This window comes from Meles meles, chromosome 17 (assembly GCF_922984935.1).
Source record: "Meles meles chromosome 17, mMelMel3.1 paternal haplotype, whole genome shotgun sequence".
In the NCBI taxonomy this organism is placed as follows: Eukaryota; Metazoa; Chordata; class Mammalia; order Carnivora; family Mustelidae; genus Meles; species Meles meles.
This window is the reverse complement of record NC_060082.1, coordinates 907338-932766: the sequence shown is the minus strand read 5'-3', so window position 1 is coordinate 932766 and position 25429 is coordinate 907338. Positions and strand designations below refer to the sequence as shown.

The 25429-nt window shown below is 64.0% G+C and overlaps 1 protein-coding gene across 2 annotated transcripts in view; it reads left to right on the top strand.

Annotated features, from left to right (window-relative positions):
* KCNN3 (potassium calcium-activated channel subfamily N member 3) overlaps positions 1 to 25429 on the top strand; it is a 124359-nt gene that overhangs the window by 17622 nt on the left and 81308 nt on the right. For both annotated transcript variants that reach the window (XR_006815485.1, XM_045982229.1), the window contains exon 2: positions 14450 to 14545. Coding sequence is in view for 1 of the 2 variants with exons in the window: in XM_045982229.1 (XP_045838185.1) it covers positions 14450 to 14545 (96 nt within the window). In the remaining variant the exon portion in view is untranslated. The remainder of the gene's footprint in view (positions 1 to 14449; positions 14546 to 25429) is intronic.

The following is a 25429-nucleotide window of genomic DNA, read 5'->3' as shown; positions in this document are numbered from 1 at the left end:
GCTCGTCCCCGGTCTTCTCTACAGTGGCGGCCGTGCGGACTCACTCACACACGGGCCCTGTGAGTGTGACCCCCTCACCTCACCGTGCTCTCGGGCCCTCTCCGGCCTGTGTTGTAGAGAGAACCGGAATGGGGTTCTTGGAGGGGCGGGGCAGACCCAGCGCTGCCCACAGGGTCCCGGCCCCGGGGCTGCTTGGAGGGGTGCCGGGCGCCGGAGCCGTGCCTGGTCATGCAGATGTCCTGTGGGAGCTGGGCGGTCGGGGGCCCCATGCTGGACTCAGACGTGGGAGCCTGTGGGAGCCTGTGGGACTTTCGGCGAGTTCTCGGCGGCTCTGAGGGTCGGTTTCCTTACGAATTGGGGGTGAGAGCACGCGCCTCGGCCGTTGCCAAACGGGCTCCATTTGGAGTCGCCTGTGGATCTTGACGTGCAACGTCCGGCTGCAGCCGTCCAGGTGGATCGGCCCAGGGCAACTTGTCCGTCAGGGACTTTGGAAACTCCCCAGGGGACACTAACAATGGGCAAAGTCTGGAGCGGCCATCACGGGCCTGGGGGTCGGAGGAGGTAGAGGGTTTTCCGGTCACCCCCTCGGCTCAGCGTGGGGTCTGGCAGGACAGGAAGGGCTTGCCGAGGCCTGACCCCGATGGCTCTCCTTGGCCCATCTTTACTCAAAAGGTCCCTCCTTAACCCTGGAGTCACTCGAGTCTCCTCCTGGTGGCTTCGGGGACGGGAGCGCTAGACCCCACGAGGTCACCGGGAGGCAGAAGCCCAAGGTGCCCACAGTGCGCCTGGCCTGGGTGTGGTGGCCCGATCTCGGGGGCTCTGGGCGGGGTGTCCGTGGGGACGCAGTGGGGGAGGGGCTTGGGCGGAGGAGTGAGGGACCCTAGAGCCCACAGGGGTCCCAGCCTGAGCTGAGGGAGAAGGGGTTTCCGCCAGCCCCGGGGTCTATCTCCTTCCGGCGATTCCTTATTCCTTTCCCTTTGAACCACGGAGGTTGGATTTAGCAGATGGAGCCCAAGAGGGGAAGTGAGAAGGGGTCCTTGGTCTCGTACCCAGGTCCCTGCCCCAGGGAGGGGGGCTGTATAGCATTGGGTGAACCCCAGACCACTTCTCTGCCTTCTCCTCCGTCCACAAATCCTACCCTGCAAGTGCCTTTGACGCCTGTTCTCGCCACCCCCAAAACACAGGGGATCTTTTAATAGCACAGGCCCTTTGGATCTCTAACCAGTCGGTCACCAAATCCTACCCCAAGTGTACTCAGAATAGATGCTTTTAATAAAATATATTACCTTTAAGCCAGTGTAAACCCGTGAAATTTGTACATTTCTTTTAGAGCATCTCTACAAATTTTACAATATTGAAATCACCACCCAGTGACCTTTTGGGAAACACTAGATAAATTACAAGAGACAAATAGAGAAACCGAGCAGGGAAGTCCGGTTTCTGGTGCTGCTCCTGCCTGGTTCTCAGGCTGAGCTGGAGACCCCCGACTCCCCAAGCGCCGTCCCCAGACTCTGGGCGGCGCAGCTGTCCGCTCTGGGTACGGCTCCCCGACCCCGTCGGTTTGCCTCTGCTCTCCACCGCCCGAAACTAGTGCCCTGGTGGCCAGGGTCCCTGGAAGTGTTCTCGGGAGGCCCGGACTGCTTTGGAAACACCCAGATGGTCTGCTGAGGGTCTGTCCCAGGCACACGGCAGGAGCCCCTCGGCCATTCAGGTGACAGCCGAGCCTGGCTGAGCCCAGGGGTCCTGGTGTGTTCTGGGGTCCCGGCCCGCCCACTCCGTGGGCGTCTCCTCCACCCGCAGGTCAGGTCCTCTGCCCTCCTGGCCCTTGGGCAACCTTCCTCCCTACCGGTCGGTGATGGCCAGGGGAAGCCCAGCAGGTGACCCCTGTTTCTCCTTTGAGTGCAGAAAGCAGAATTTCAAAAGGAAATGGTCTATCAAACCACGTCTCTGTGAGCCCCGAGGGGACTCTCAGATCCTCTCGCCAGGAGCTGCTTCTCGTAATGCGGGTGCACAGGCTGGGGACCGGGCAGGGCCGGTGGGTGTGACATCGCAGGCGCCCTAGGCCCGCCGGGCTGCTGTGCCGTCACCGTCTGCGACCTGCCCCTGGTCGGCTGAGGCACAGCCGGCGGCTCCGGGGCCCCGCCGGGGCTTTCCCGCACAGACACCGCCTCCCTTGAGCGCTGGTGGTGGTGGCCGCGGACACCCTGGGGCTTGGGGCGGGCGGGAGAAGAGAAGGAAAACGGGGGCGCAGAGCGTACCCTCACCTGCCCGGGCCAGAGGCTGCTGGCCCCTTCTGTAGGTGGAGAAGCTCCGCGAGGAAGGGAAGGAGGCCCTTGCCGTGCGGCCCACGGGCCACGAACGTCTCGTTAGACACTGAGTCCCGCAGACACGAATGGAGTTTTCCTCAGGTACCAGGCGCCGCGCGAGGGGCAGGGGCGCGAAGACCCCCCGAGAGGATGGACAGCGGGTCCCGCACCCTCGGGGCACGCGGCACCTGCCTCTCCACGCTCGCTCCCGGGGAGGACGCAGAGAGCAGGGGTCCGCGTGGGAGGGGGCACTGCCGGGGGTCGCAGGCCCCCACGGGGTCTCGAGGACGCCCGAGGAGCGTGTGGGCTGGCAGGGGGAGGTCTGCGGTGTGAGTGAGGCCGGGGAGGGCAGCAGGAGCCCAGTCATGCAGGCGGCTTGCTCAGGCGACCCACCTCCGTCCTGCGGGCCCTGCGGGGCTCGGGGCCTCCGGAGCTACCGTCCAGGTCTGGGCCCAGCTGCTGGGTGACGTGGGCCAGACCCCAGCGCGGACGTTGTCCATCCAGCTCTGGCCACCTGACCTGCGTCTGCTGGGTGTCGCCGCACACAGCTGGGGGCAGCTGGAGGGAGCGGGCAGAGTCCCCAGGAAGGATGTGCCCTCTGACCCCCATGGCTCACACGGCCTGGCCCTTCCCAGCCCGCGGAACGCCGTCCCGGCTCCCCCGAGCCCACGGCCCAGCTGGGCTTCTTCCGCGAGACCGTCCGTCCAGCTGGGCGTCCCGGCTGCTGGCCCCCCGGTGACACCAGCAGCTGATCTGGGGAGGCGGCCCGGAAACTGGGGCCACGTCAGTGTGTTTGGACGCACCGTCCTGCCCCCCTGAGCCGATGGATGAGGCTTTGCGTGCTGCCCTCTGTGCTGGGGGCTCCGGGGCCCGGCGTCCGCTCCTGCCCTTGCCAGTGGCACAGACAGCTGTGGGTGGGAGGACGGGCCATCCCCCGGGAGCGCCGTGTCTCCCTGGTCAGAGCCGCCCAGGGCAGGGAGCCGGGTGGGGGCTGCGGGGATTCGGGTTTCCCTCGCCGGAGCTCCCAGCTGGTTCGTGTGGAGGCTTCGACAGTGTGTTGTTAGCCAGTGAGAATCTGCTGAGTCCGGCAACCAGGAAGTGACGGCCACCCCTCGCCACCCCCCACCAGTCCCACATGCAGGGCTGGGACGGCCAGACCTGTGACGGGGTCGTTTGCCGTGCTCTGCCCTCCTGTCGCTCACGCGCTCATCCAGTATTACTATCAGGTCACGGGGACAGAACGAGGACCTGGACCCTGTGCAGGACGACGCGGAGTCGGGGATGACCTCCCCCGGGAGCCCAGGCACTGCGGGGTCTCGGGGCCCAGCACGGAGCGTGGTTCAGACCTAGACCCGCGAGCTGACAATCGCCAACCCCATCCTTGGGAAACAGGGACACAGCTGTGGGGCGGCCGGGGCAAGGGGGCACGGCCGAGGGGAGCCTGCCGGTGCCCTGCCACAGCGAGAGAGGACCCCTCGGAGGGACAGGCCCCGTGCTGGCTTTTCCTTCCTGTCATTGAGGAAGGTTCCAGGTCCAGGCCCATCTGCGGGGAAGCCTGTAGGGACAGATGCCTCGGCAGGCCCAGCCTCCGGTGTGCTCAGAGGCCGTCCCTGTCCCCTCAGCCTGGGGGGGGCCGTCCGGCCACTGCAGCTCGAATGGCACGTTCCCGAGAACTGCCGGGCAGGCCGCATTCACGGGTCTGTGAAGAAAAGAGTGTTTGGGCAACACAGTGTTAGAAGATTTGGGGTCCCGAGCTGTGTGGCCCTGGGACACGTGTCAGTTTTCCTATCTGTGAGCTGGGAATGGCTGTGCTTACCACCCAGAACTCAACTAGAAAACCAGGCCAAAAAAATGCTTCGTAAGCAGGAGACGCTCCGCTGGTGTCTGGGACACAACGATCTCGTCGTAAACACGTTGTTCAACTCCTCTGGGCTGAGAACTTCCGGTCGGCAAGGGAAGGCCCGCGAGGCCCGAGGTTGCCCACGACAGAGGCAGCAGTGGGAGCAATGACAGACCGTCGTGTCGTTATGAAGGTGCAGCGACGCCGTGTCCACCAGGCTTGATCCAGAAGATGATGCTTGTCCGCGAGCCTGGGGGCCGGGACCGTGGCCGAGGGGCTCCTGATGGCAGCCTGGAACGCCTCCCGCCGTGGCTCCTGGCGGGCGCGGAAGCCGGGAGACATGAGGCCCTTAGGCCTCCCAGACCTGACAGAGGCTCCGTATCTGGGACGATGGTTAGATTCTCTGTCCGGACGGGGAGGCTTTGGGGAGTAGCACGTTCGTGGTTACTATTCGTGTTAATAATCATGCCAGGCAGCAGGTGCCGACTGTCCCCCTGCTGGGAGGCGTGGCCACGCCATGCACAGACCCTGGGGTGCTGTCCGCCCACTCTTCCTCGAAAGAACTCCGGAGGGAAGAAAGGACTCTTCCTCCGTGCTGGTAGATGTTAAGGATGGGGATGGAGAGGACCGGTCCAGTTGTGGGCTGCGGCCTGGCTTCCCTGTGGTCAGCCCCACGCAGAGACGGCCAGCTGGCTGGGGTCAAGGGCTCTGTGACCCGGGGGTGAGAGCCAGCAGCTGTGGCTTCAGGCCAGTGGCTGCCAAGGGACCGCACGCACCGGGAGCACGGGCCTCCGCACCCGAGGCTGGAATCAGAAAGCTCCTGCACTCCCCTGGATCTCACCAGATAGTGCAATCACTCTGTGCTTCAGTTTCCCCATTTGTCAAGTGGGGACGACAGTTCCTTGTTGTGAGGATTAGGTGAGATCCTCTGTGGAAATGGGGGACAATGAGTAGACTTGGAGTCTGGCAGGTCACAGGACTTGGGGAATCCTTGTGGAGTTTGCTCCTGCCGGCAGGGTCCCCAGACGGCACCCTGCGGGACCCATGGGCTCCTGCCTCAGAGTGGTTCTGCTGCGAGCCCACTCCGGGGGGTGAGCTCCTGCCAGGAGGTCGGCCCGTCGAGTTCTTCAGGACGGGAGCAGATAAAATAAACGCGCGGAGGAACAGAGGTTTGCGACTCCCCTGGGTGTGGACACTGTCCTGCCCGCACTACATGGGGCCCGGCCGCATCCCAGGGACCCTCGGGCCACGTGAGCCTTGAAGCTCTGCACAGACAGGCCCCCAGGCCGCCTCTTCTGGGCCCGCGGAGGAGCCAGCTCGGACATGGACATGGGCAGGGGATGTGGCTCGCGGGGTGCCCGGTGCTGGAATGGGCGGCGCCTCTGGCCAAGGGTGGGCCAGAGTTTGGTGCTGGGTGGGAGAAGGGGACGTCGGGAAAGTGCCAGGTGGCCTAGTCCCAGCCTGGGTTCGGTCTGCGTTGCTTCCTCGACATCGTCCGGCACTTGCAGACAACCGGGGGCCTGTGCCTGTGGCCACGAGGCCCGGAGTGGAGTTTCTGCAAAGCAGTTTTCCCGGTGCTGACGGGGTGGGGCCAGAGCACCCATTGTTCCACGCCGACTGGTTATTTTTCCAGATTTTTCCAGACCGTTTCCCTTTGTTTGTGTTTAAGCTCTTCTATTTTTAAGCAACAACAAGATGGAGAACCTGCAGTAGGTCGGGGTTGTTTCCCCCGATTTGCTCTGAATTAACCGTGGAAGAAATGCCCGCCCCCCCAGACCAGGCGGAGCCCCTTGGAGGGATGGCAGGGGGCTCAGATGGGGGCCCCGATGTCAGGTGGCCAGGACAGGACAGGGGCAACACCAGTCCGGCCCTCAGAAGACTCAGGGCGAGATGAGCGTTTTCTGCTACTGGTGTGTGGCCTGGAGCAGATCAGAAGGAGAGAGCCCTTCTCTGCACCTCCTTTCCTTGCTGGGAAAGGGGGTGTGGGGCGAGGTGACCTAGAAGCCCCCTCCAGCTGAGTCTGTGTGCCCGGGGTGGTACGCGGCTGTGAGAGGGAGGGAGGGGATGCTGTCCTCCGCGTCCTGCTGCCGCAGCCCAGCCCGGGGGCGCACAGGGGCACATGGTGTGGGGGCCGGAGTGCGGACAGGGCTCATTCTTACCTGGGATGCTCCGATCAGCCCCCAGAGACAGCCTTGCAGCCGGCCCCGCCGCGATTTTCACACCACGTGGGATTCCTGGGGATCTTAAGATGGTCAGTGGGCCCAGACATGGCCAGGCTCAGGGAACACTTTGCCCGTGTGGACGGGCTTGCCTCGGGCACCCAGCGGGGAGTGGGCCGTGGAGTCATCTGATGAGGCCAGAAGTATCGAGATCCTGGTGTTGCTTCTGCCCCAGCCGGAGAGGTGGGACTGTGGGCAGAGGAGGGGAGGGAGTGGGAGGGACAGGGGTGGGCGGGGGTGGTCTGCAAGCCCCACGTGGCATCTCCAGGACCAGCATGAGCTTCTCTGCCCCTGGGGGTGCGGCTTTCATCTCAAGTCACTTGCATCCAAGGGCCAACTCCCCGGTTCGCAGCCATGGGCTGACCCATGGGCTCCCGCAGCTCTGTGAGCGGGGCTGCCCGTCCGGGGCAGGTGGGAGGGGCTGGGCGGGACTGGAGCCCGGTGCGAGCACACAGCCTCCAGGGAGCGAAGTGACTTCCTTCCGTTTCATTGGTTTGGGGCCCGATGGACTTAAACAAGAGCACGTGAACGACTTTGAAGCCAGCCGTCGAGGAAGCACAGTTATTTGTTCAAACCTTCTAGAACACTTCAGAAGCCGGGGGCTTCTGCCAGCTGGGAGACACGTCGGAGCACGTCCCAGCAAGGGGAGCGGCGCCATCTGTTCAGGGTGATGGGAAACCAGGCCGTCTTCCCCAGGGTTCTGTCCCACCTGGGGCAAAACAAGGTTATGTGGTTCTCTGTGACTTGGGACCCTGAGGCTGTCGGGACTGACGCTCCCAAGAGCGTCTCCTGGGATGCAGGTGTGCGTCGGCCCCTGTCAGAGAGACCCATGGTGGGTGGGCACCTTGCAGGGCGGGAGTGAGGCCGGTGCCCGCAGGCCCAGGGCACGCACATTTCCCGGGCAGGGGAGGGCCAAAGACCCTCAGGAGTGTTTACTGGAGAAGGAGACACAGTGGCCAGGGGAGAAACTGGGAGGTGATGTCCAGGACAGGGATCCGGCATATGGAGAGTGCGTACATTCAAGGTGGTTTTATTTTCATAAGCAGAGAAGAGAGGGTGGGCAGGCCAGCACCCAGGTTCTAAGCCTTGTTTCGACCCCGGCTGGTGCTGGACGGGCGCTGAGCCAGCCTGTGCTCACCGTGTCCTCACACCGAGCGAAACCTGCGTGACTAGCTGGTCTCCAAGGATGCCTCGGGGCGTGGCATTCTGTGCCTGGGGCAGGGTCCCGCTGATCCAGGACTCTGGTGCTGGCACCTCCAATATACCGTCAAAATGGGGCTTCGTTTATTTCTTTACTGGGTGCAGAGCACCTGAGAAGGCAGAATCCAGGTCTTTGAGAAAGTCAGAGCCTTTCAAAGTAGTGATGGAGAGTGAGTTCCCTGTCCCTGGAGGTAATCAAATAGACTGACCAAATGCCAGGACTCTCACAGAGAGTCATGTGTTATTTAACTTCATGGCTTTTGAGTTTCCTTTTTTAGCAGAGTTTATTTATTCATTTATTTATTTAAGAGTTTATTTATTTATTTGACAGAGAGAGGGAACACAGGCAGGGGGAGTGGGAGAGGGAGAAGCAGCCTCCTGACGAGCAGGGAGCCTGATGCGGGGCTCGATCCCAGGACCCCCGGATCATGACCTGAGCCGCAGGCAGCTGCGCAGTGATGGAGCCATCCAGGTGCCCCTTGAGCTTCCTTTTCACTCCAAGGTTCTGGGGATCCACACACCTATTTGGCAGTGTGTCCTGAGGACTGGGGTGGTGCCCAGCTTTCTGGAATTTTCTTGTGCCTCTGGAGCAGCAGGTCCCATCCCTGGCCTGCATGTTAGAATCGCTGAAGTTTTTCAGATGTCAGTACCGAGGAGTCAACTGTTTGGCTGTGGCCCCAACGTCCCTCAGTTTCTAGAGTGGGCTGGGCTGCCCGGGCCTGGTGGCTACTCTCGGGCCCCGTGCTGCCTGCCGAGCTTGGGGGATTGACCCCGGGTCTCACTCTGCCTTGGCGTGGAGGTCCCCCCCGGGGCTGTGGGGACAGAGCCTCACACACCCACTGCCTGGCGCACGTTTGTTGAGCGCTTCCCTCGGGGGGCCGGCTTTTGGCTGCCTTTGGAAGGACCTCCTCGTGTGGAGCCGGGCCGGCACGAGGCTGGCGTGTGACGTAACATCGCGCTGAACCGCATGGAATCTTTGCCCGTGTTGCGAGTGGGCAGGAAGGTGGACCGTGGATGAGTGTGCGGTGGAGAACGCACGCCCTGCCGGCCCCCGTCTGCTCAGACCTCACAGAGGAGACCAGCTCCCTAATTGGAGTCATGTTTGTGGCCTTGGGAGTGACCCGTCGGACTCAGGATTTTAGTACCATCGTCTCCCAAATGACTTTTTCCTTCCTTGGGGCATCAGGCAGAGGAGAGCCGGGCCAGGGTGGGTCATGTCTTAGCTGGCGTCGGGGCGGTCATGCCAGCTTCCCTCTGCTCAGACCCGAACGTCCTTGTTACTAAGTGCCTGGTGTCCTCAGACGTCAAGCTCTACCTCCTTCTAGGAATGACTGAGTGGAGGCCGTGGAGAAGGGCCCCAGGCCAACCTGACCTGATGGGTGTTGTTTTGGGACCGCTGCCCTCCCCACACCGGGCCAGCCCCGGCCATGCCTGTTGGGATGCGTCCTTCCCCCAGCCCTGACCTAAGGCTACCCCTGGTCCGTCATGCCAGAAGGGGACGGGAGTGCCGTGGTGAAATGAGGGGGGCCTTGTCGGGGGCAGGTGAGACAGGGTCCATCCCACCGGGGAGGCAGGGCCTGGATGGTCCGCGGGCCAAGACTCCGGCTGCCCCCGGGCCCTGCCTCCTCCCTGCCCAGGGGTGCTGGGCGAGGGAGTGGGCGCCCCGGGCCTGGCGGGGTGGCTTGGAGGGTCCAGAGCAGGGCTTGCAGCACCTGGCTGTGTCTGCAAAGTCAGGACGGAAGTGGCTCTTCAGAGTTAACACTCAGCTTGGCTTCACTGACCTACGGTGTGCCTGACGACACCTGGGAGTGGACGAAGGGAGACCCCGTCCTTCTGGGGCGTCCACCTGGCGCGCAAGCCAGCTCGCGGCGGTGGGCCGTTGGGCTCCCGTGGCCGTGGCTGCGGGCCACCCCGCGGAGGTGCTGATGGCGAGGCGGGCGGGTGGGTGTTCCGGGGCGGGAGCAGAGCTCCCAGAAGCAGAGCCAGAATCCCCCAAGGGCCGAGGACAGGGAGAGACGCCGTCTCCCACTGGCTGCGGGTCCGGGCCCCGCTCCTGGCCCCCGTCCGCCAGCTCAGGGTGTCGCTGCTGGCCTCAAGAACATCCCTCAGGCGCCCCAGACTCGGTGGGGGAGCGAACCAGCTCAGAGCCCCTCAGTGGGGAAGGTGCTGTCCACACTCCTCACCTCACCGGCAGCGCATAGGGTCAGGGTCAGAGTCAGGGGCTCTCGTCACCGAGAGCGCGGCCTGCAGGCCTCTTCCCTCCCCTGGAGCTTCTTGCCCGTTTCTGAGCATCCTAGCCCGGCTTCTCGGGGCCCTGCGCACCCGCCCCTTCCCCAGCCTTGTGGGATCCCAGCTCAGCGGGTGTGGGTGGAGGAGATGGGGAGCCCTTGGCGTTTTACAGGTGCCCAGCGCAGGGCCTGGCCATGGCTGAGCACTCGGGAAACGCTTGCAGGGTGCATGGATGAGTGAAGGAGTGTTTGGGCCCCGCAGATAGCCAGTGCCTGGGGAGCGTCGTGGTGCACGGTCGCAGCCTCGAGTCGCCGGTACGGGAGGCGCACTGGGGCCGGACGGCTGAGAGCACTGCGGGGAAGGGCCTGAGCTTGGCCAGGAGCCCCGCAGGGCACCGCCATGAAGGACAGGGAGAGTGGGCAGAAGGAGAGGTCCTGGGGCAGGGGTGCAGAGGGCGGCACCCAGAATTCAGGCTCCCTGCGCCCCAGGGCTGGTTCCGACGTGCGCCACGTTCCCGAGTGAGTGTCCAACCGGGACCGCCGTTCCAGAGCCAGAGGTCACGCCGGCACCGAGCGTCCGGCGGGTTTGCAGCGAGGCTGAGGGACAGGTGACCTTGCAGACGAGAATGTTTCTGCTACTACGGTTTCCCGGGGGAGGGCAGCCGTGCAGAGCTCAGTTGAGCAAATGCAAGTGTTAGCTGACATCCCCCGCCCTGGGGTCCTGACCGGCGACAGAAACCACGGGGCGACCACAGACGCAGGAACACGCACGCACGCTTGGGGGGCGTCCGTTCGGCTCGGGGGTCCCCTGCGCGCTGCTCCCTTGGTGAGCCTCATGCCTGTCCCCCGGGACTCCGATTCTCTCTTATTTTCAAGTGTCGCCAACAGTCAGCCACATTTAGGACTCCAGCGTCTCTGGGAACATCTGCTGTCACCGCTACGGTCGTGCCCCGTGTTTGGAGGCCACGAGGCTGGGCAGAGACGGGGGACACACGCCCCCACCCTCCCCCCGGCCTCGGGGAGCACAGGCTGGGGCAGGACGGGTGAGCAGCTCTGAGAGTCGTTGCTGCAGAGACTGGAGGCCACGGGGCGTGGCCGGAGGGTGGGCAGGGGTGCCCTGCGTGGGCGGGGCTCGGGATCTGGGGGCGCACAAAGGAGGCTGCGCCCTGGCTTCTGGAGTCCTGCCTCCCCGTGTTGGCGAGTGTGTCAGGGTCTGTTTGGTCCCGTGTAGACGTGGCTCCGTGAGGCCCAGCGGGCGTGGCAGGCCTTCCGCTGTGCCGTGGGCCAGCCGGAGTCCTCGGCAAAAGGTCACAGCGTGCGGAGGGCTCGCCGGTGGGTGGGGGTCCCTCACCAGAAGGCAGCACCCCCCACCCTCCCAGGAGTCTCGGCTGCGGCCCCGATGGACGGCCGTGGCCAGCCTCCGCAAGGACGGCAGAGCGGTCTGCGGAAAGTCCGGTAGATGGCCGAAATCCGGGCTAGAGTGTGGCCTTGGCGAAGTCACCTTGTCTCCCTGATTCTCGACACAACGGAGATGTCGTGGCCTGGTCAGTGGGGCCACCCGGCGCGTGGTGGGTGGAGGAGAAAGTTCTAGAAGCGCTTGTCAAGCCCCTGTTGTGCGCAGCGCTCTCGGGGCGGCAGGCTCCCCCTGGCCGGCTGCAGGACGGCTCGCGACGGCCCGTGCGCCCTGACGCTCTGTATCGTGCGATGCTGTAGTCTCAGTTGTTTTTGTGTTAAAAAAAGTAAAACAATTAAAAGTAAGTGGAAGGACCATCCAGACAGCTTTGGCGTCGGCGGTTTTCAGCGGGTATCACGGGCTTTTCCTCTTCACGTATTCTCAACAGAAATGGTCTTTACTGGCTACCTGGTGGCCCCTCGCTGGCCACTCTCGAATGTATGTGACCACTCTGACAGTGTTGGGCATTTAGGAATAATGGCTTTTAAAATGATTGATCTGCGGGGATGTTCCCCAGCGTTCCTGTGTGCTGGGGTCAGCGCTCCGCTGTGAAGAGCTCCAAGACACCGAGGAGAGGGCTGGCGCTCAACGGGACCCCCTCCCAGCCTAGCAGCCCCTCGGCCCCGCTGGTGGGAGCCTGTGGAGCAGAGCGGGTGGCAGGTGCCCTACGGGGTGGGCTCCGCTGACTTGCTCACGACTGTCCCCCAAAGAATGGTATCGATTCCAAGCTTCGCTGGAGTTGAGGCAGCAAAGAAAAGACGGAAAATCCACATTTTAGCAACTGGAAGACATTTCTGGTCCAGCTAGACTTTGACATGTTTTCCCGCTATTAAAAATTGTTGATAGTTTATTTTTCATGGACACGTGGCAGAGAATGCCAGGAGGTCTGCAGGAAGGAGAAGGTCCCGCGGCTCCAGGACAAAGCTCGCCCCCCGTGGGGCTGGAGCTGAGCGGACCCAAGGAGTGGGTGGAAGGCGCCTCTTATGTAAAGGCTTTGAGTTTTAGAACAAAAGGAAGAGGCCCAGAGGAGGGCTGCCCCTTTCCCTCCCTCTCTTCCTCTAAAAATGACGGGAATAGACTTGGGTTCGGATTTTAGTTCATTTCTGCCAAAAGAAATAAATTAGATGTTGAAATGTGCAGCTGATCCTGAAGCCTTCCCAGGGGAGGCGTGATGCTCCCCAGAAGCCTTCTGAGCCCTTGAAGGGAGAAATTAGGGTCGTTTCCGGCTCAAGAGCAGGGAGAGCCGGCCCCGTCGTCCCTGTCGGGATGGTCTTCTCGTCCGGAAGCGGCCGGGTCCGGGCTGTGTTCAGCGTCTGTAGGTCGGACCTCTAGGCTTGGGTGGTATTTCCAGCACCCAGTCCCGCTCTCAGAGACGGGAATCTCCCCGGGGTGTCCCGAGGCCCTGTCCACGCGTGTGCTCCGAGCCAGCGGCCACCGGCTCTGCGCTGCGGTGTGGACCACAGAGCCTCCGTGGAGGCTGGCCGAGGTGTAGACGGTCACCTGGGCAGTGGGAATGGACGGCTCCTGGTTGGGGGGCCTGCGCGGCGTCCAGACTGGGGCCTGTGCAAGGCCAGATCGGCGGGAGCGTCCAGCAGGCAGGGCGCCTGATCACCCCCTGGTCCCGCACTGAGAAGGGCTGAACCGTCATGGAGGGAGGAGGGCAGGCAGGCAGGCATGGTTGCGTTCATTCTCCTCGGGTCCCCAGCACCAAGGGGCCCCAGCCAGCAACTGCATCAGATGCCTGCAGGGGGGGGCGACAGACCCAGGGAGAGGTTCTTGCTGTCTTGGCCTGCAGGGGGAGGGCCGGGGAGCGTGGGGCCACTGCGGGTCCGGGGCCTCCCCGACCCCCAAGCTTGCCCTGCTGGACGCCACCACCCTGCAGACCAGAGCCTCTGTCCTTTGAGAGCCTTTGAGAGCCTTTGAGAGCCTCCAGGGTGGTCTGTCCCCTCCGGCCGTGGGGCCCTCCCCAGCCCTGCGGGGCCCCACTTGGCCGTCCATCGCCTCCTAGCTCGGAGACGCCTCCCACGACCGGAGCTGCCATTCGGATCTGCTCCCATGGGTCCGACCTCACTCCCGCTTGTTTTGGGTCCGATCTCACTCCCGCTTGTTTCTCGCTGCGACAGGGCCGGGGGTCTGAGGGCAGGGCTCTGGGCGCCAGTCAGAAACCTTGGCTTTGAACCCGGGCCCAAGCCAGTCACCCCTGGAGCGGCCTCCTGTAACGTCCGGTTGGAGTAGAGGCCAAAGGCCGCCGTGAGCACGGATGAGAGCAGCCATGGGCCGCCCCCTTGCGCAGCAGAAGCTGCCTTGTGGGGATCCGTGTGGGCCGGAGCCGCCAGGCGCGGGGCTGTTGCTGCCAGGCTGTGCGTCTCAGGACTGAGCCCTCAGACCTGCTGCCTGGCCCACCGGCTGCTCTGCTCAGGTGGTGTCCCCATCTTCCCGGGGGACCGGGGTCGTCCATACCTCCTGGCTTCCCAATGCCTAGCAGGGCACTGCGCCCCAGCCTGGACACCTGACCCTGCCGGGCATAGGTCTGGAGACTTTACATCTCCAAACACGCCTTCATTCTTCCCGGCGGCCCTGGGAGGCAGGGTCTCACGTTACCCCCACTGGACGCAGGGGACAGTTGGGGCAGAGAGAGGAGGAGCGGACAGCACGAGGTCACACTGCTGGGAAGGGGCCGTGTCCAGAGCACATGAGGCCCGGGGCTGGCAGAGGCAGTGAACACGGGGGCCCACCCTGCCCGCCTCACCCGCGCAGGGAGACCCCTCTTGGCTCCCCAGCAGCCCCTCTGGCACCCCTGCCTCCCTCCCCGCTCCTGACCTCACCTGAGTGGAGAGAGCACCTGCGGGACCTTCTAATCATGCCCGAGGAAACCCCTCGTGGTCAGAGGTAGAAGGAGCCCAGGAGTCCTCTGGTTTAGGTTCAGAGGAGCGGGAGGTCCAGGCTGGCAAGACATTGACTCCCCAACTGTAGGAAAGCAGGGCAAGCAGGAGGCATGATCGCACGACTTAGGAGCCCGGAGGCAGACTTCCAAACGCCTGCGAACTGAGCCCGAGGAATGCAAACAGGCCTGAACTCTGGAAAACAGAGGCCAGGAGGGGGGATGCTCAGCCCGAGGGGCCCCTGAGCCCCACTCCTTTTGCAGAGCCCTGTGGCTGGCCCCCTTCCTGACTGTCCTAATGCTCTTTCCGTTTCTCCCGCAGGACTCCATGTTTTCGTTGGCCCTGAAATGCCTTATCAGTCTGTCCACCATCATCCTCTTGGGTCTGATCATCGCCTACCACACGCGGGAGGTCCAGGTACGTGCCTCTTCCCCCCTACCCTGAGGGCGCGGACGGCAGGGCCCTTCCCTTCCAGGTTGCACCCTCATGAGAGAGGGAACTGGGGTTGCCCCAGTTCAGAACGCTTGTGACGGCATCTTCATTTGGGGATCCCAGAGGCGAACATGGCCTCAGATATGGGGGGCAGCCCCGGCCGGGACCCTCACCAGGCAGTGTGAGAGCCCCGTACTTTTTCTGTCTCTTGTGGACAGTTCCAGGGCTTGAACCACCGACCTCCTGATCCGACCGAGGCAATCCCTCCTCATGTCCCCACCCACGCACACACGTGCACACACGCACACACGTGCACGGCTCCAGACACCAGCAGCACTCTGTGTGTCCCACTGGTGTGGCCTTTATGCCGCTGGGCCCTGAGGGCTGGGGAGGCGTCACTTTCTCAGTGGAATGCGAGTCTGACGTGGTAAGGGGCTGCTGTTCCTCGCTGCTCAGAAGTGACTCGGCCCCCAGAGAAGTGTCAGTTGGGCCTCTGGGTGCACATCCTGGCCGGAGACAAGCAGGCCCTCTGGGCCAGGGCGGGAGGCAGGCGTGAGGAGATCTGCAGCAACTTCTCGGGACCCTGGCCCCCGCCACCGGGCCCCTCCACGGCAGGCTGGGTCATCCTGGAACTCCAGATGCTTTCCCTCCAGTGCATGGGAGTCTGGACAGGATCCCCGTCCCGGGCTGGGGGAACGCCGCCAGCTGCACATCTGGGCTGCGGGCGACAGACGGACAAAGACCAGAGCTCACCGTCAGAAAAACTGGGCTGAGTCCCGGCCGGGACCTCGTCCCACAGTGAGTCCTTGGCCAGCCCTGACCTTTCTCCGTCTGAGGACGGAGACAGGACAAGGAGTGCTCTGTGAGCCGGAAACGCCATGCAAATCTCGTCCCCATTGTGGTGGGGCTTCTCGGACGGGGCTGGCAGGTGCTCTCAGACGCATCCACGGCCCGGCTTGCTGGCAGGGCTCCCGGCTGTGGATGACCCGAGGACACGGGTCTGGAAGCCGCACCTCTCCGGGCTCACAGGCGCTCAGACAGAACATGTGCACTGAGGGCTGCGTCCGCACGCCATCCTGGTCTGTCAGGCGCTCGGAGCTGCGTGGAGCTGGGGGCCTTTGGCCCTGACCGCTGTCCAGTCAGCCCCCCGCAGAGGCCACGACAGGCCGGAGGGCCCAGGTTCTCCCCCGGCCCAAACCAGCTGTGGGGCCCGGGGATTCCCTTCACCTCTGAGCCCCTGTATTGGCATCTGGAGGGAGCCCGTTTGCTACCTATCGACCGGCCTCTGTGGAAGGTATCACCAGGCCCAAGAGGAAAGCCAGAATCCTGGAGCTCAGCGGGGACCCCGGCTTGAGGGAGGGGCACGGGGAGCGGACAGCAGCCTCTGCCCTACGCTGCGGTTCCCACTCTAGGCGATGGGACTGTGAGAGCAGACGCCCCATCCTCGGACTCCTGTGGGGTCCGTGTTCCCAGCTCGGGCTGCAGCCACGGCTTCAGAGCTGGCCCAGCCTGGCCCGGCCCCGCACCCACAGCTCACTTGGCGCCCTCTCCGCTTTGCCCAAATTACGGGCAGTAGGGGACGCTGGTCTGGGCTCTTATTTCAGCCTGGCCCTCACAGTGTGGAGAAACAGAGCGAAACCGCCGGCACCGAGTTTTGGCTTGGACACCTCGGCCTGCATGACCTGGGGTCAGTGACAGCTTCTCCGGGCCTCAGTTTCCCCATGTGAAGTATGGACGTGCCCTCCCCCACTCTGCTGGACCCTGAGAGGGGGTGGCAGCGGAGTCCAGGGCGGGTGTTTATGAAATGGAAGCTGCCGGTCTTCCTGTGACCTCTGTTCTGTGCTCCCCCCAGGTGGACGACCCTCCCCCCTGCCGCCCCGCCACGGCCCCGGCTTGCCTGGGCTCTCAGCCGCCAGAGCTGTGCCCCGTGGTCCCGTGCCCACCCCCCAGGTCATGTGGGGAATCACCAGTCGCTGGCTCCCTCTGTCCCCTTGCCTTTCCAGTGAAACGATCTCTGCGTGGAGCTGGACCTTCTCGTGCCCGAGGGACACAGGGCTGGTTTGGGTCCTGGCAGTCGGCATGGGGACAGCTGGCTCCTGTGGGGCTCCCGAGGACGCACCCTGCCCGCCCACACTGCAGTTGCCTGTTCTGGGTCTTTCTCCCCAGACTTAGGGATGGTGACGTCACGAATCTTTGCCTGTCCAGGGGCCCACGGTGGCTGACAGAGCAGGGTCTGCGGCGTCTGAGTAAAAGGGCATTAGATCACGCGCACTTGGGCCTCTTCCTCGGCCTGTGGTCTTGGGCATCGGTGTCCCCATCTGTTAAGGGGGGACCCTAAGCATCCTCCTTCTGTATTGCTCTGGCTGAGGTCTGGGCGCAGCAGCTGCTGGGGGAGGGCCGCGCTGGGGACACCTGCAGGGGTGAGGCAGTGTGGGGAGGCCTTGGGGCCACAGGAAGCAGGGGTGTGGCCCGGCTCCGCAGAGGGGCGGAGGCAGGGGCCTGTGCGAAGGGCGCCCACCATGTCCCTTGGCCGCACCAGCTGCGGGGGACGTGGCTCAGACACATGACCCTGTGGGCACTGCCCTCCCCGCCCTGGACGTTCGCATCTGGGCCCGGCCCTGGCACGTGGGTGGCTGGGGTGCCTTCTGGACTCGTCCCCCTCCTGTCAGTCTGGATGGCTTGTGTCTTTGAGGGAGGATTCTGAAACCGGGTAGCTCTTAACCCAACTCTGGCTTAACCCAACTCTGGCTTCCTGTCATGGAGCCTCAGGCTTGCAAGGCTCCCGGAGGTGGGCGGTGGGCTTGGAAGGCGCACCGAGGGGGGCTCTTGCCCGTCGAGGGGGGCTCTCTGATGGTGAAGGGTGGCTCTCCATGATGGGCAGCACCGGTTCTTGGGAAGTCTGCCCTCCACCGAGGGGAAGGGGGCTTGCGGGGACGTCTGCTCGGCCCCGGGCAGGGTGAGTGGGGGCCCGGGGCTCCCATGGGCCAGCTCTGCCGTTGGAAGACGGCCGCCCCATTTCTCCTCAGGTTCTTCTGCTTGGCTTTTGGGGGCAGGGAGAGTTCAGAGCCTCAGGTATCTGTAACCTCAGGCCAGCGTAACCTGGAAAGAAATGCACGCATAAAAACAAGGCGTTTCATTTCTTTACCAAAACTCTGACAGCAGCAGCGGTCTCCCTGGGGGAGCCCAGACCGGTCTGGCATCGCCCCCAGGCCCCGGCAGCGCCCGTTCCCGTCCCGGGGCCGCAGCCCTGCTATTAGAGGCCACTGGCGCCGACACACCAGACTCCTTGTCCTCTGCTCTTGCACTGGCCACACACGCAGTCGGGTCCACTCTGTGGTGTCTGGCACAGGAGCCCAGTGCTTGGCGCTAGAAACCCCGGAATCACCTTTGCTCCCGAAGACGTACCGCCCTTGAGCGAAGCCACGGCTCCCACTAAGGTCTCTGGTTCCTCCCAGAAGGCAGGGTAGCGGGTCGCAGGGAATGTGGACTGTTGGGTAGCCGGGTGTGCGTTCAAATCGTGCTCTTCGTCACATTTTCGTGTCTCTGGTGGCATTAAGGGAGTTACTTAATCCCTCTTAGTCAATTTCCTTTCTGCAAAATGGGGCTGATCATGGTGCCCACAGCAAAGGGTCGTGGGTTAGAGTTTGTGCAAAACACTGCAAAACAAACCAAGGCCTGGAGAGGGAAACGGCAGCGTGCACCCCTCTGTCCCCAGGACAAGGTCCTCGGCGAGAGGACGTGGATCCATGGAGTATGGCAGCCCCAGTGGGAAGCTATGTGCCCCGGCTTGGTGATGACCTAACCGGGCAAGACGAGAGCCAGGACAGGAAGGACTGTGCATGAGGGAGTCGAGCAGTGAAACTGCCCAGACTTGGGCACTGGTTGGGACAGAGATGCTGTCTGCAGAGAGGGGAGGAGTCTCCTTGCCCTCGGTCGCTCAGGGGCTGGGAGTGCCATTCAGACTGAAGCCCCAGAAGGAGCCGGAGGTAGGCGTGATCACCAGGTCAGTCTGCGGAGTCTGAGGTCTGGCAGGGGAGGGGAGGGCAGGGAGGAACAGAGCTGTCTCCAGGCCTGGGCTGCAGAGGCCCCTGGTAGGGGGGCGGTGGTTGAGAGGAGAGACACAGCAGACCCCCAGAGGAGAAGGAACAGTCAGGGAGGCCAGAGGAGACCCAGGAGGTCGAGGAGCTGGGGACATGGGTCATGGGCATTGGACTGGGGCAGGGTCCCTGTGCCCCTCCTCCAGTGGGCAGGGCAGTCGCAGGGCAGTGGTGGAGTGAGATGGGGAGTGTAGGCCAGTCTTGGAGCTAACATGTTGGTTGCAGGAAGCCAGAGTGGCAGCTGGAGAGGACGCACCGCTAAGGGAGGGGTGTCTGGTCCGCTTTTACAGAGACTGCGTGTGTCCGTCTGCTGCCAGGAAGGGGCCAGTCGGGAGGGGGAGGAAATGATGGGCCAGGTTCTGGTCCAGGAGCCTGCAGGAGTGGGCGGCGCTCGCTCTGGGGAGGAGCCTGCGGGAGTGGGCGGGGCTCGCTCTGGGGAGGAGCCTGCGGGAGTGGGCGGGGCTCGCTCTGGGGAGGAGCCCGAGGGGTGGGGCTTGCTCTCCTGGGGAGGAGCCTGCAGGGGTGGGCGGGGCTCGCTCTGGGGGAGGAGCCTGAGGGGCGGGGCTCGCTCTCGTGGGGAGGAGCCTGCAGGAAGCAGGGTGCATGGGGCGGGCTTTCCGCGGGGAGGAGGTTCCCTGGCTGGGAGCCTGGGGCCGGGGTGCAGGGGAGCACCCCCATTCTGGAGGGAGGGGCAGAGCCTGGGTGAAGCCCCAGGGCGGGAAGCTGCAGGGCCCAGAGCAGGGGCAGAAAATCCGCGCGTCCAACCCCGCGTGCGCTGGAGCCTCAGAGGCGGTTCCTCTGCCTGTGGTTGCAGGTCGGTCCGAAGTCAAAGGACTGAGGCCGCCACTCCTGTTTGGGGGCGCGATGTCCTCCAGACCTTCCAGAGGACCTGAGGAACGCAAGGACAGGAGCGAGATGGGGCCTCCAGCCGCATGGGTCGGGACACGCACCTGCGCAACGGGACACTGGGATTTGGCAAGTGCGTCTCAGGCGGTGTTTCCATTAAATGCCAGTGAGCTCTCGGCGGGCAGGGCAATGACTTCAAGTTGTAGGACGTACATTATATTCAGGAGAATATCCCCTTACAGAGGGGCTCGCCTCCCGTGGCGTGTCGCGACCACAGGCCTGAGCGCCCTCCTGTGTGTGTCACAGGCCGCGCAGGGACATAGCCCTCCGGGCTGCGGGAGGCCTTCCTGGCCCAGAGGCTTTGAGGCCCCTTGTCCGATGAGTTGGTGGCGTCTCCCGCTGGGGAACGGGAGGACCGTCCAGGCGGAGTCTGGCTCCAGACCCTCACCCTCGCTCTCTCGGTGGAAGAAGGCCCCCCCGAACTCACCCCCACCCCAGGACTACCTGGTCAGATGCTGGGAATCCAGAAATAATTCAGGCCCTTCCCTGCCTTTGGAGGCTGCTTGTCCTATACCTTGACACACAGGGACCAGGCTAAGAAGTGCCATGACATGACGTATGCGTGAGTCTGTGTGGCTACGGGGGGTGAGGCAGGGGCCACAGGGAGATGAGGCTTTGGGTGAGTCCCGTGTTCATCGGGAGCAGCGACCGGCCTGGAGCATTTCAGGGCAGTGGAGAACGAAGAGAAGGAAGGCCTGTCTGTCCTCCAAGGGACGTGGCGGTTGCCTAACCACAGTGGGTTGTCGTCTCTGTCCTGGAAGGCCTCTGGGAGACATTTCCTAGGGGTGGGTGTCTCTGGCTGGCTGGCTGATCAATTTCACTTGCCCTCACTGGCTCCAGGATGGGCCAGTGGCCCAGGCACTCCCCGAGACCCCAAGACCTCCAGGACTGCCCCTGGCCACCCTGGGCTGTGGGTGAGGAGCTAGGTTGTTGCTGGCTCCGACCCCTCCATCGACGGTAGCCCCGCTTCGTGCCGGCACCGCTCCCTGCTGTGAGTCCGTGCGGAGGGGACGACGTGACTCACTGTCGTGTCCCGGAGCTGGAGCGCCTCCCAGAGCAGGTGTCCAGTGAGAACAAAGAGAGGAATGAGGACAAGCATGGGGGCAGGCAGGCGGACGTCTTCTCCCCTCATCTAGGAGAGCAAAGAGCGTCTGTGTGGCCGACTGGCCCCGCGGCCACAGCCCTGTTCTGGCCTCTGTGGCTGCGTGGCTTGGGGCCCGGGTCCGTGAGCCAACCCTGTGTGGCCTCCTCCCCGACCACCGTCACGGGTCCCTCCTCTCCTCTGTGCGCGGCCACTGATCGCCATGGTTACCGCACTAGCCTGGCAGTCTCCATGTGACATTTCGGGTTTATTTGCTAAATCTTTAAACCCTTGGGTTTAACCCTTCCTGCCCCAAAGAGGGCTTTCCTGCCCTGTGGCCCTCCCGGAGCCCCTGGGGCCCGTGTTGTCTCCGACTGCGCTACTGACTTTCTGTCATGTCACCTAGAAATGTCGCTCTGTCTCGGTGCCCCAACAGGGCGCCTGTGTCTGTCAGCAGGTTCGAAACGGTGGCCCTGGCGGAGCTCCAGTGACTCCAGCCTCTCACCGGCTCTTCCAGAAGCTTCCTCAGCTCCAGGAGCCCGACACGGAGGGGGGTGTCCTCCGCCCTTGAGCCCTCGTGGGGCCCTGTCTCTTTGTGGGGCGGTCCGGGCGGCCTTGCCCTTCTCCGGCCCCCCTGGCCTCTGTCCAGGAAGGGAGCGGACTCTCGCCTCAGAACAGCCTCCAACCTGAGACGGGGAATATCGCGGACAGTTCTTTGGCTCGAACATCTTGGAGTTGAACGGGACTCCTGGTACGTCCCTCACAACTGTGAACCGGCCCGACATCTAAAAGCTTTTAGGATAATTAGAGTCAGTGACCGGCCTCCCTTCCCAGGGCCAGCTCCCGGTCTCCTTCTCTGAGGATGGACGTCCAATTGCCCGAGGCCCCGGGGCCCAGTGCCCAGCGACACGGCGCTTTTTGTGTCCCTGTGGGCCTGTGTGTGCCGCCCATGACTTTCCCAGAGTTAATCCGTCCCATTTAGTCTCGTCATTGCCACTGTCTTCACGGGACGCTCTTCTCCTCGACACGGCAGTCCTCCATCAGGCCCGGGCCCCCAAGGCCAGGGAACCCCTGCCTAGGACTTGTCCTCTCCCAGCTGCCGCCGGTGCCGGTCACCGCGTGGGACATCGTGGGGATGCCATGATTCTAAAGACAGCCCGTTCTCCGTGGATTGGGGGAGTGTCTCGTGTTCTGGACGGTTGTCATGCTGTTGGGCCACCGAGAAGATTCTGAGTGTTCTAGTGTCCCCAGAAAAAAGGTGGTAAAATCACCACCGGTCAGATTCTCCAGCACCCAGTCACTGGAGAAGACATGAGCCGGGCTCGGTTTATCTCTGAATTGAAGAAGTCAGGACAGCTGAGTCGAGCAGGGCCTCGAGCTGGACCAGGGCACAGCTCCTGCCCCGGCTGTGGCGCGGGCACCGGCGGGGGGTGGTGGTGGGGTGCCAAGGCTGTGGTCCAAAGGGCACATCCTGAGTCTGTCCCTTCAGTGTCCTTATAAAGCACGTGGTGAGCCACACGTAACCGAACATCAGCCACTGTGACGGCGGGGACAGCCCCGTCAGTGAGTCCCGCACACGGCTGTGCAGCTGTCCCCGCCGGCCACCCCCGGAGCTGGCTTTGTCTTTTCCTACGTAACCTTACGCCACGGATGGTCCGTGGGCGTGGGCGCTCCCCCAAGGCCCCGGTTCCCGCCAGCTTGGCCTGCGCAGACGTGAATCTGCCTCCCCTGTCCCCACTCACGGCCCCGCCGCGCCCTGACCCCCAGGTTAGATCGGGAAAGTGGTTTGTAACGTCACGATGTCCGTGGCGTCTCCTCCGCTTGCTGATCTCCTGTGTGCAGGGCTGTGCCTCTGTGACCTCAGGAAGGCCTCCTCATGGTCCTGGGAGGTGGGTTCTGTTACCGTCCCTGTTTGCAGGAAGCCAGCCGAGGCCTCGAGGCGAGCGATAGGCCCAGCGTCCGGTGGCAGGGAGGGGGCGGGCTGGAGCCGGGTCAGCCCTGCCCAGCCCTGTGAAGCCTCAGCGCCTCGGAACAGAGCTCCAGCCATGGACCGTGTCTCCTGTCTCCGCTCCCACAGGGCCCAAAGGCAGCCCGGAATTTGGGCTGAGCCAGGGGGACTCTTCTCCAAAAATGGGCGCGAGTCACCATGACAGAGCCCAGGGTGGGACGGTGACCTGAACATACCAGGCGGCAGCTCCTGGTCCCTCGGCCCCGGCCGCCCCTCTGGCAGGGACCCCAGCCTCTGCTCGGCTCCACGGGGCCCCTCTGCCAGTTAGAAACCCCTTCCTTCCGCTAGTTTCCCTGGGGTCCTCCCCTGGGTCCAGGGCCAGCCTCAAGATGAGGCTGGGCACCTTCAGGACAGCAGCAGCCGTCTGACTTGGGGCCCGGCCTCCCGTCCCACCCCTGCCAGGCTGCAGCCTTCCTGGCTAGCTGGCCAGGCCCCCTCCTGGGTCTTGTTCTTTCCTGCCCCTGCCTTCCCCGGGCCCCAGAGCCAAGGCCTGCCTGGAGTGCAGCCGGCCTTCCCCTTAGACGCCGAGCCTCGGCCTGTCGGTGGCCTGGGGTGGGGGCCAGGCTTCAGCGGCTTCCTCTTTCCCGTCACACCTCCTTGTCCTTCTGGCTGTCCCATGGTAAGGGTCAGCAGCCTTGCCCCATCGCCTCCCCGGTTGGACTTGCCAGGGTCTTCTCCCCCCCGAGAAGAAACATCCCCGACCTCCCCGGCGTGGTTAGCCGCCTGTCTGCCTTGCCCCCTGCTTGCCGCTCAGCCCACTTGGTCTGCACCTGCCAAGGCCTGCGAGCTGGTCGGTACGGAGCACCATGCACCTGCTTTCGCTCTGTTCCCGCAGCCAAGGACAGCTGGCGCCGTTGCCTTGCTTCCAGCTTGGTCGCGAGCGCGGAATCTCGTGCTCGTGCGAACGCTGTCTGTCGCGGAGCTGCCAAGCCGCCGGCCGCCGTCCCTGACCCCGGTCTCCCGGCCTTGCTGGCATAGCTGGCGTTTGGGGGGAAACCTCGTCTTTGGTTTGCCTGTTCGGCAGCCCCCCACTTGCTCGGCTCGTCCCTCTCGCCTGTCCGGGTCTTGTCTGCGTGTTGGGGGCCCTCCTTGCCTCCTGTCCTCCTGCGTTTGACCTATCGCTTCAGCCAAACCATTGATAGAAACCTGGAGCCAGAAACGGCATCTGGGGAGAGACTCTTCCTTTCAGTGGGTTAAAGACAGAAGGGGATTCGAGGACTTGCGGGTCTTTCTTGTCCCAAGCATTTTGTGGCCTCTGCTTCGGCTGTGGCTTTGTGCTCCCCCAAACCCACCCTCCCAGAAGATCTGCTCTCCATTCCCGGAGCCACGCTCCCTGCCGGGGAGGAGCTGTGAGCCGTGGGGTGGCCGCCGTGGGGTGGCCGCCGCTGCCTGTGGACCCGCCTGCCTGCAGGATGGGGTCAGCACGGAGCTGCCCCACTAGGTTTCACAGCAGCGTGTTTCCACGACAGTCCCGAAGCCGCTCCCGGCCACAACCACCGGCCCGGCATAACGGCTGACCCGTGGCTCTGCAGGCCGCAGCCCCACGCCGGCATCCGCGGCCGGCCATGGCGCGGCCACCCGTTCTGACCAGGCGCAGGATGGCCTCGGTCACTGGACTGGGCTCCGCGAGGCCTCTCCGAGGGACTGTCTTTTGTGGTCGCCACCTCAGGCCCCGCCCTGCCCTGGCCTCAGTTCCCTCCTTTGTGCAGCTGGGGCGAGGCTCCTCCTGCCCTCTCTGGTGCCTCTTGACAGAATGTGCTAGAAACCTTGTCGGTCTGAGAGCCAAGAGAAACGATCACCACTGTGTGTGGAACTGGGGGGAGGGGGAGCAGGGCGGTGTTTGTCTTCCTGCCGCTGTTAGAAATAGTAACCGTCGTCCGCCGCCTGGAGCACCGGACAAAAGGTGATTATTTCATTTGATTCTGAGCCATTGAAGGTCTGTTCTGAGCCGGGCACCGCGGGGACGGCAAGGTCCCTGCCCTACACGGGCTTGTGATCGAACGGGGAGATAAGCCCTCGAGTCCCGCCACCGCCTTGGCCGCGGAGCGCTGGGATGACGCAGGCGGCAGGTGTGGGGGGCACAGCACGGACCCCCGGCTGCCATGCAGGCCGGTTGGGATGGGCCTCCAGGGCTGGGCAGAGCTCCTGGGCTCAGGTGGGATGAGGGGGCTTTAGGGAAGGGGTGTGCTCGGGCAGGCGCGGCGCAGGGAGTGGGGGATGGGTGCCACGTGGCCCTGGTGAGATGTGGGGATCCAGGGGGCTGGCGAGCAGGACGGGGGGCGGCTCGTCGCCCACACGTAGAGAGGCACAGCCCCGTCCGCCAAGAGGGGCTCAGGGATGGGGAAGCGGGGAGCTCATCCCCAGCCACACTAGCAAAGCGTTTTGTGGGTGACTGGGAGGCCTCACTCACTCTCAGTGCTGAGCCCCGGGGGTGTGGGAAGAGCCCCAGCCCCAAGCCAGCACCAGGGCCGACCCACAGCCCCGCACGGGTTAGAGGAAGTGGTGACGGGTCTCCCTCCTTGGGGGGTCCTTAGGGAAACAGGCAGAACCCCGGCGCACTCTGCCGGCCTAGGTCCCCCTGGAGCCGGGGCCTCTCAGAGCCTGTGCTGTGGGTCCCTTGCAGATGTGGGGTGGGAGCGGAGCTCGTGCGGCTTCACCAGAGGCTCAGTTTGGTAATTTTGCTCTTCCCTGAGACTACATTATTCCTCGCGGCCTGGACACCGAGTGGCCCAAGGCAGGGCGCCTGTGTCCTTGCGTGGTCCGCGGCGCCCCAACTA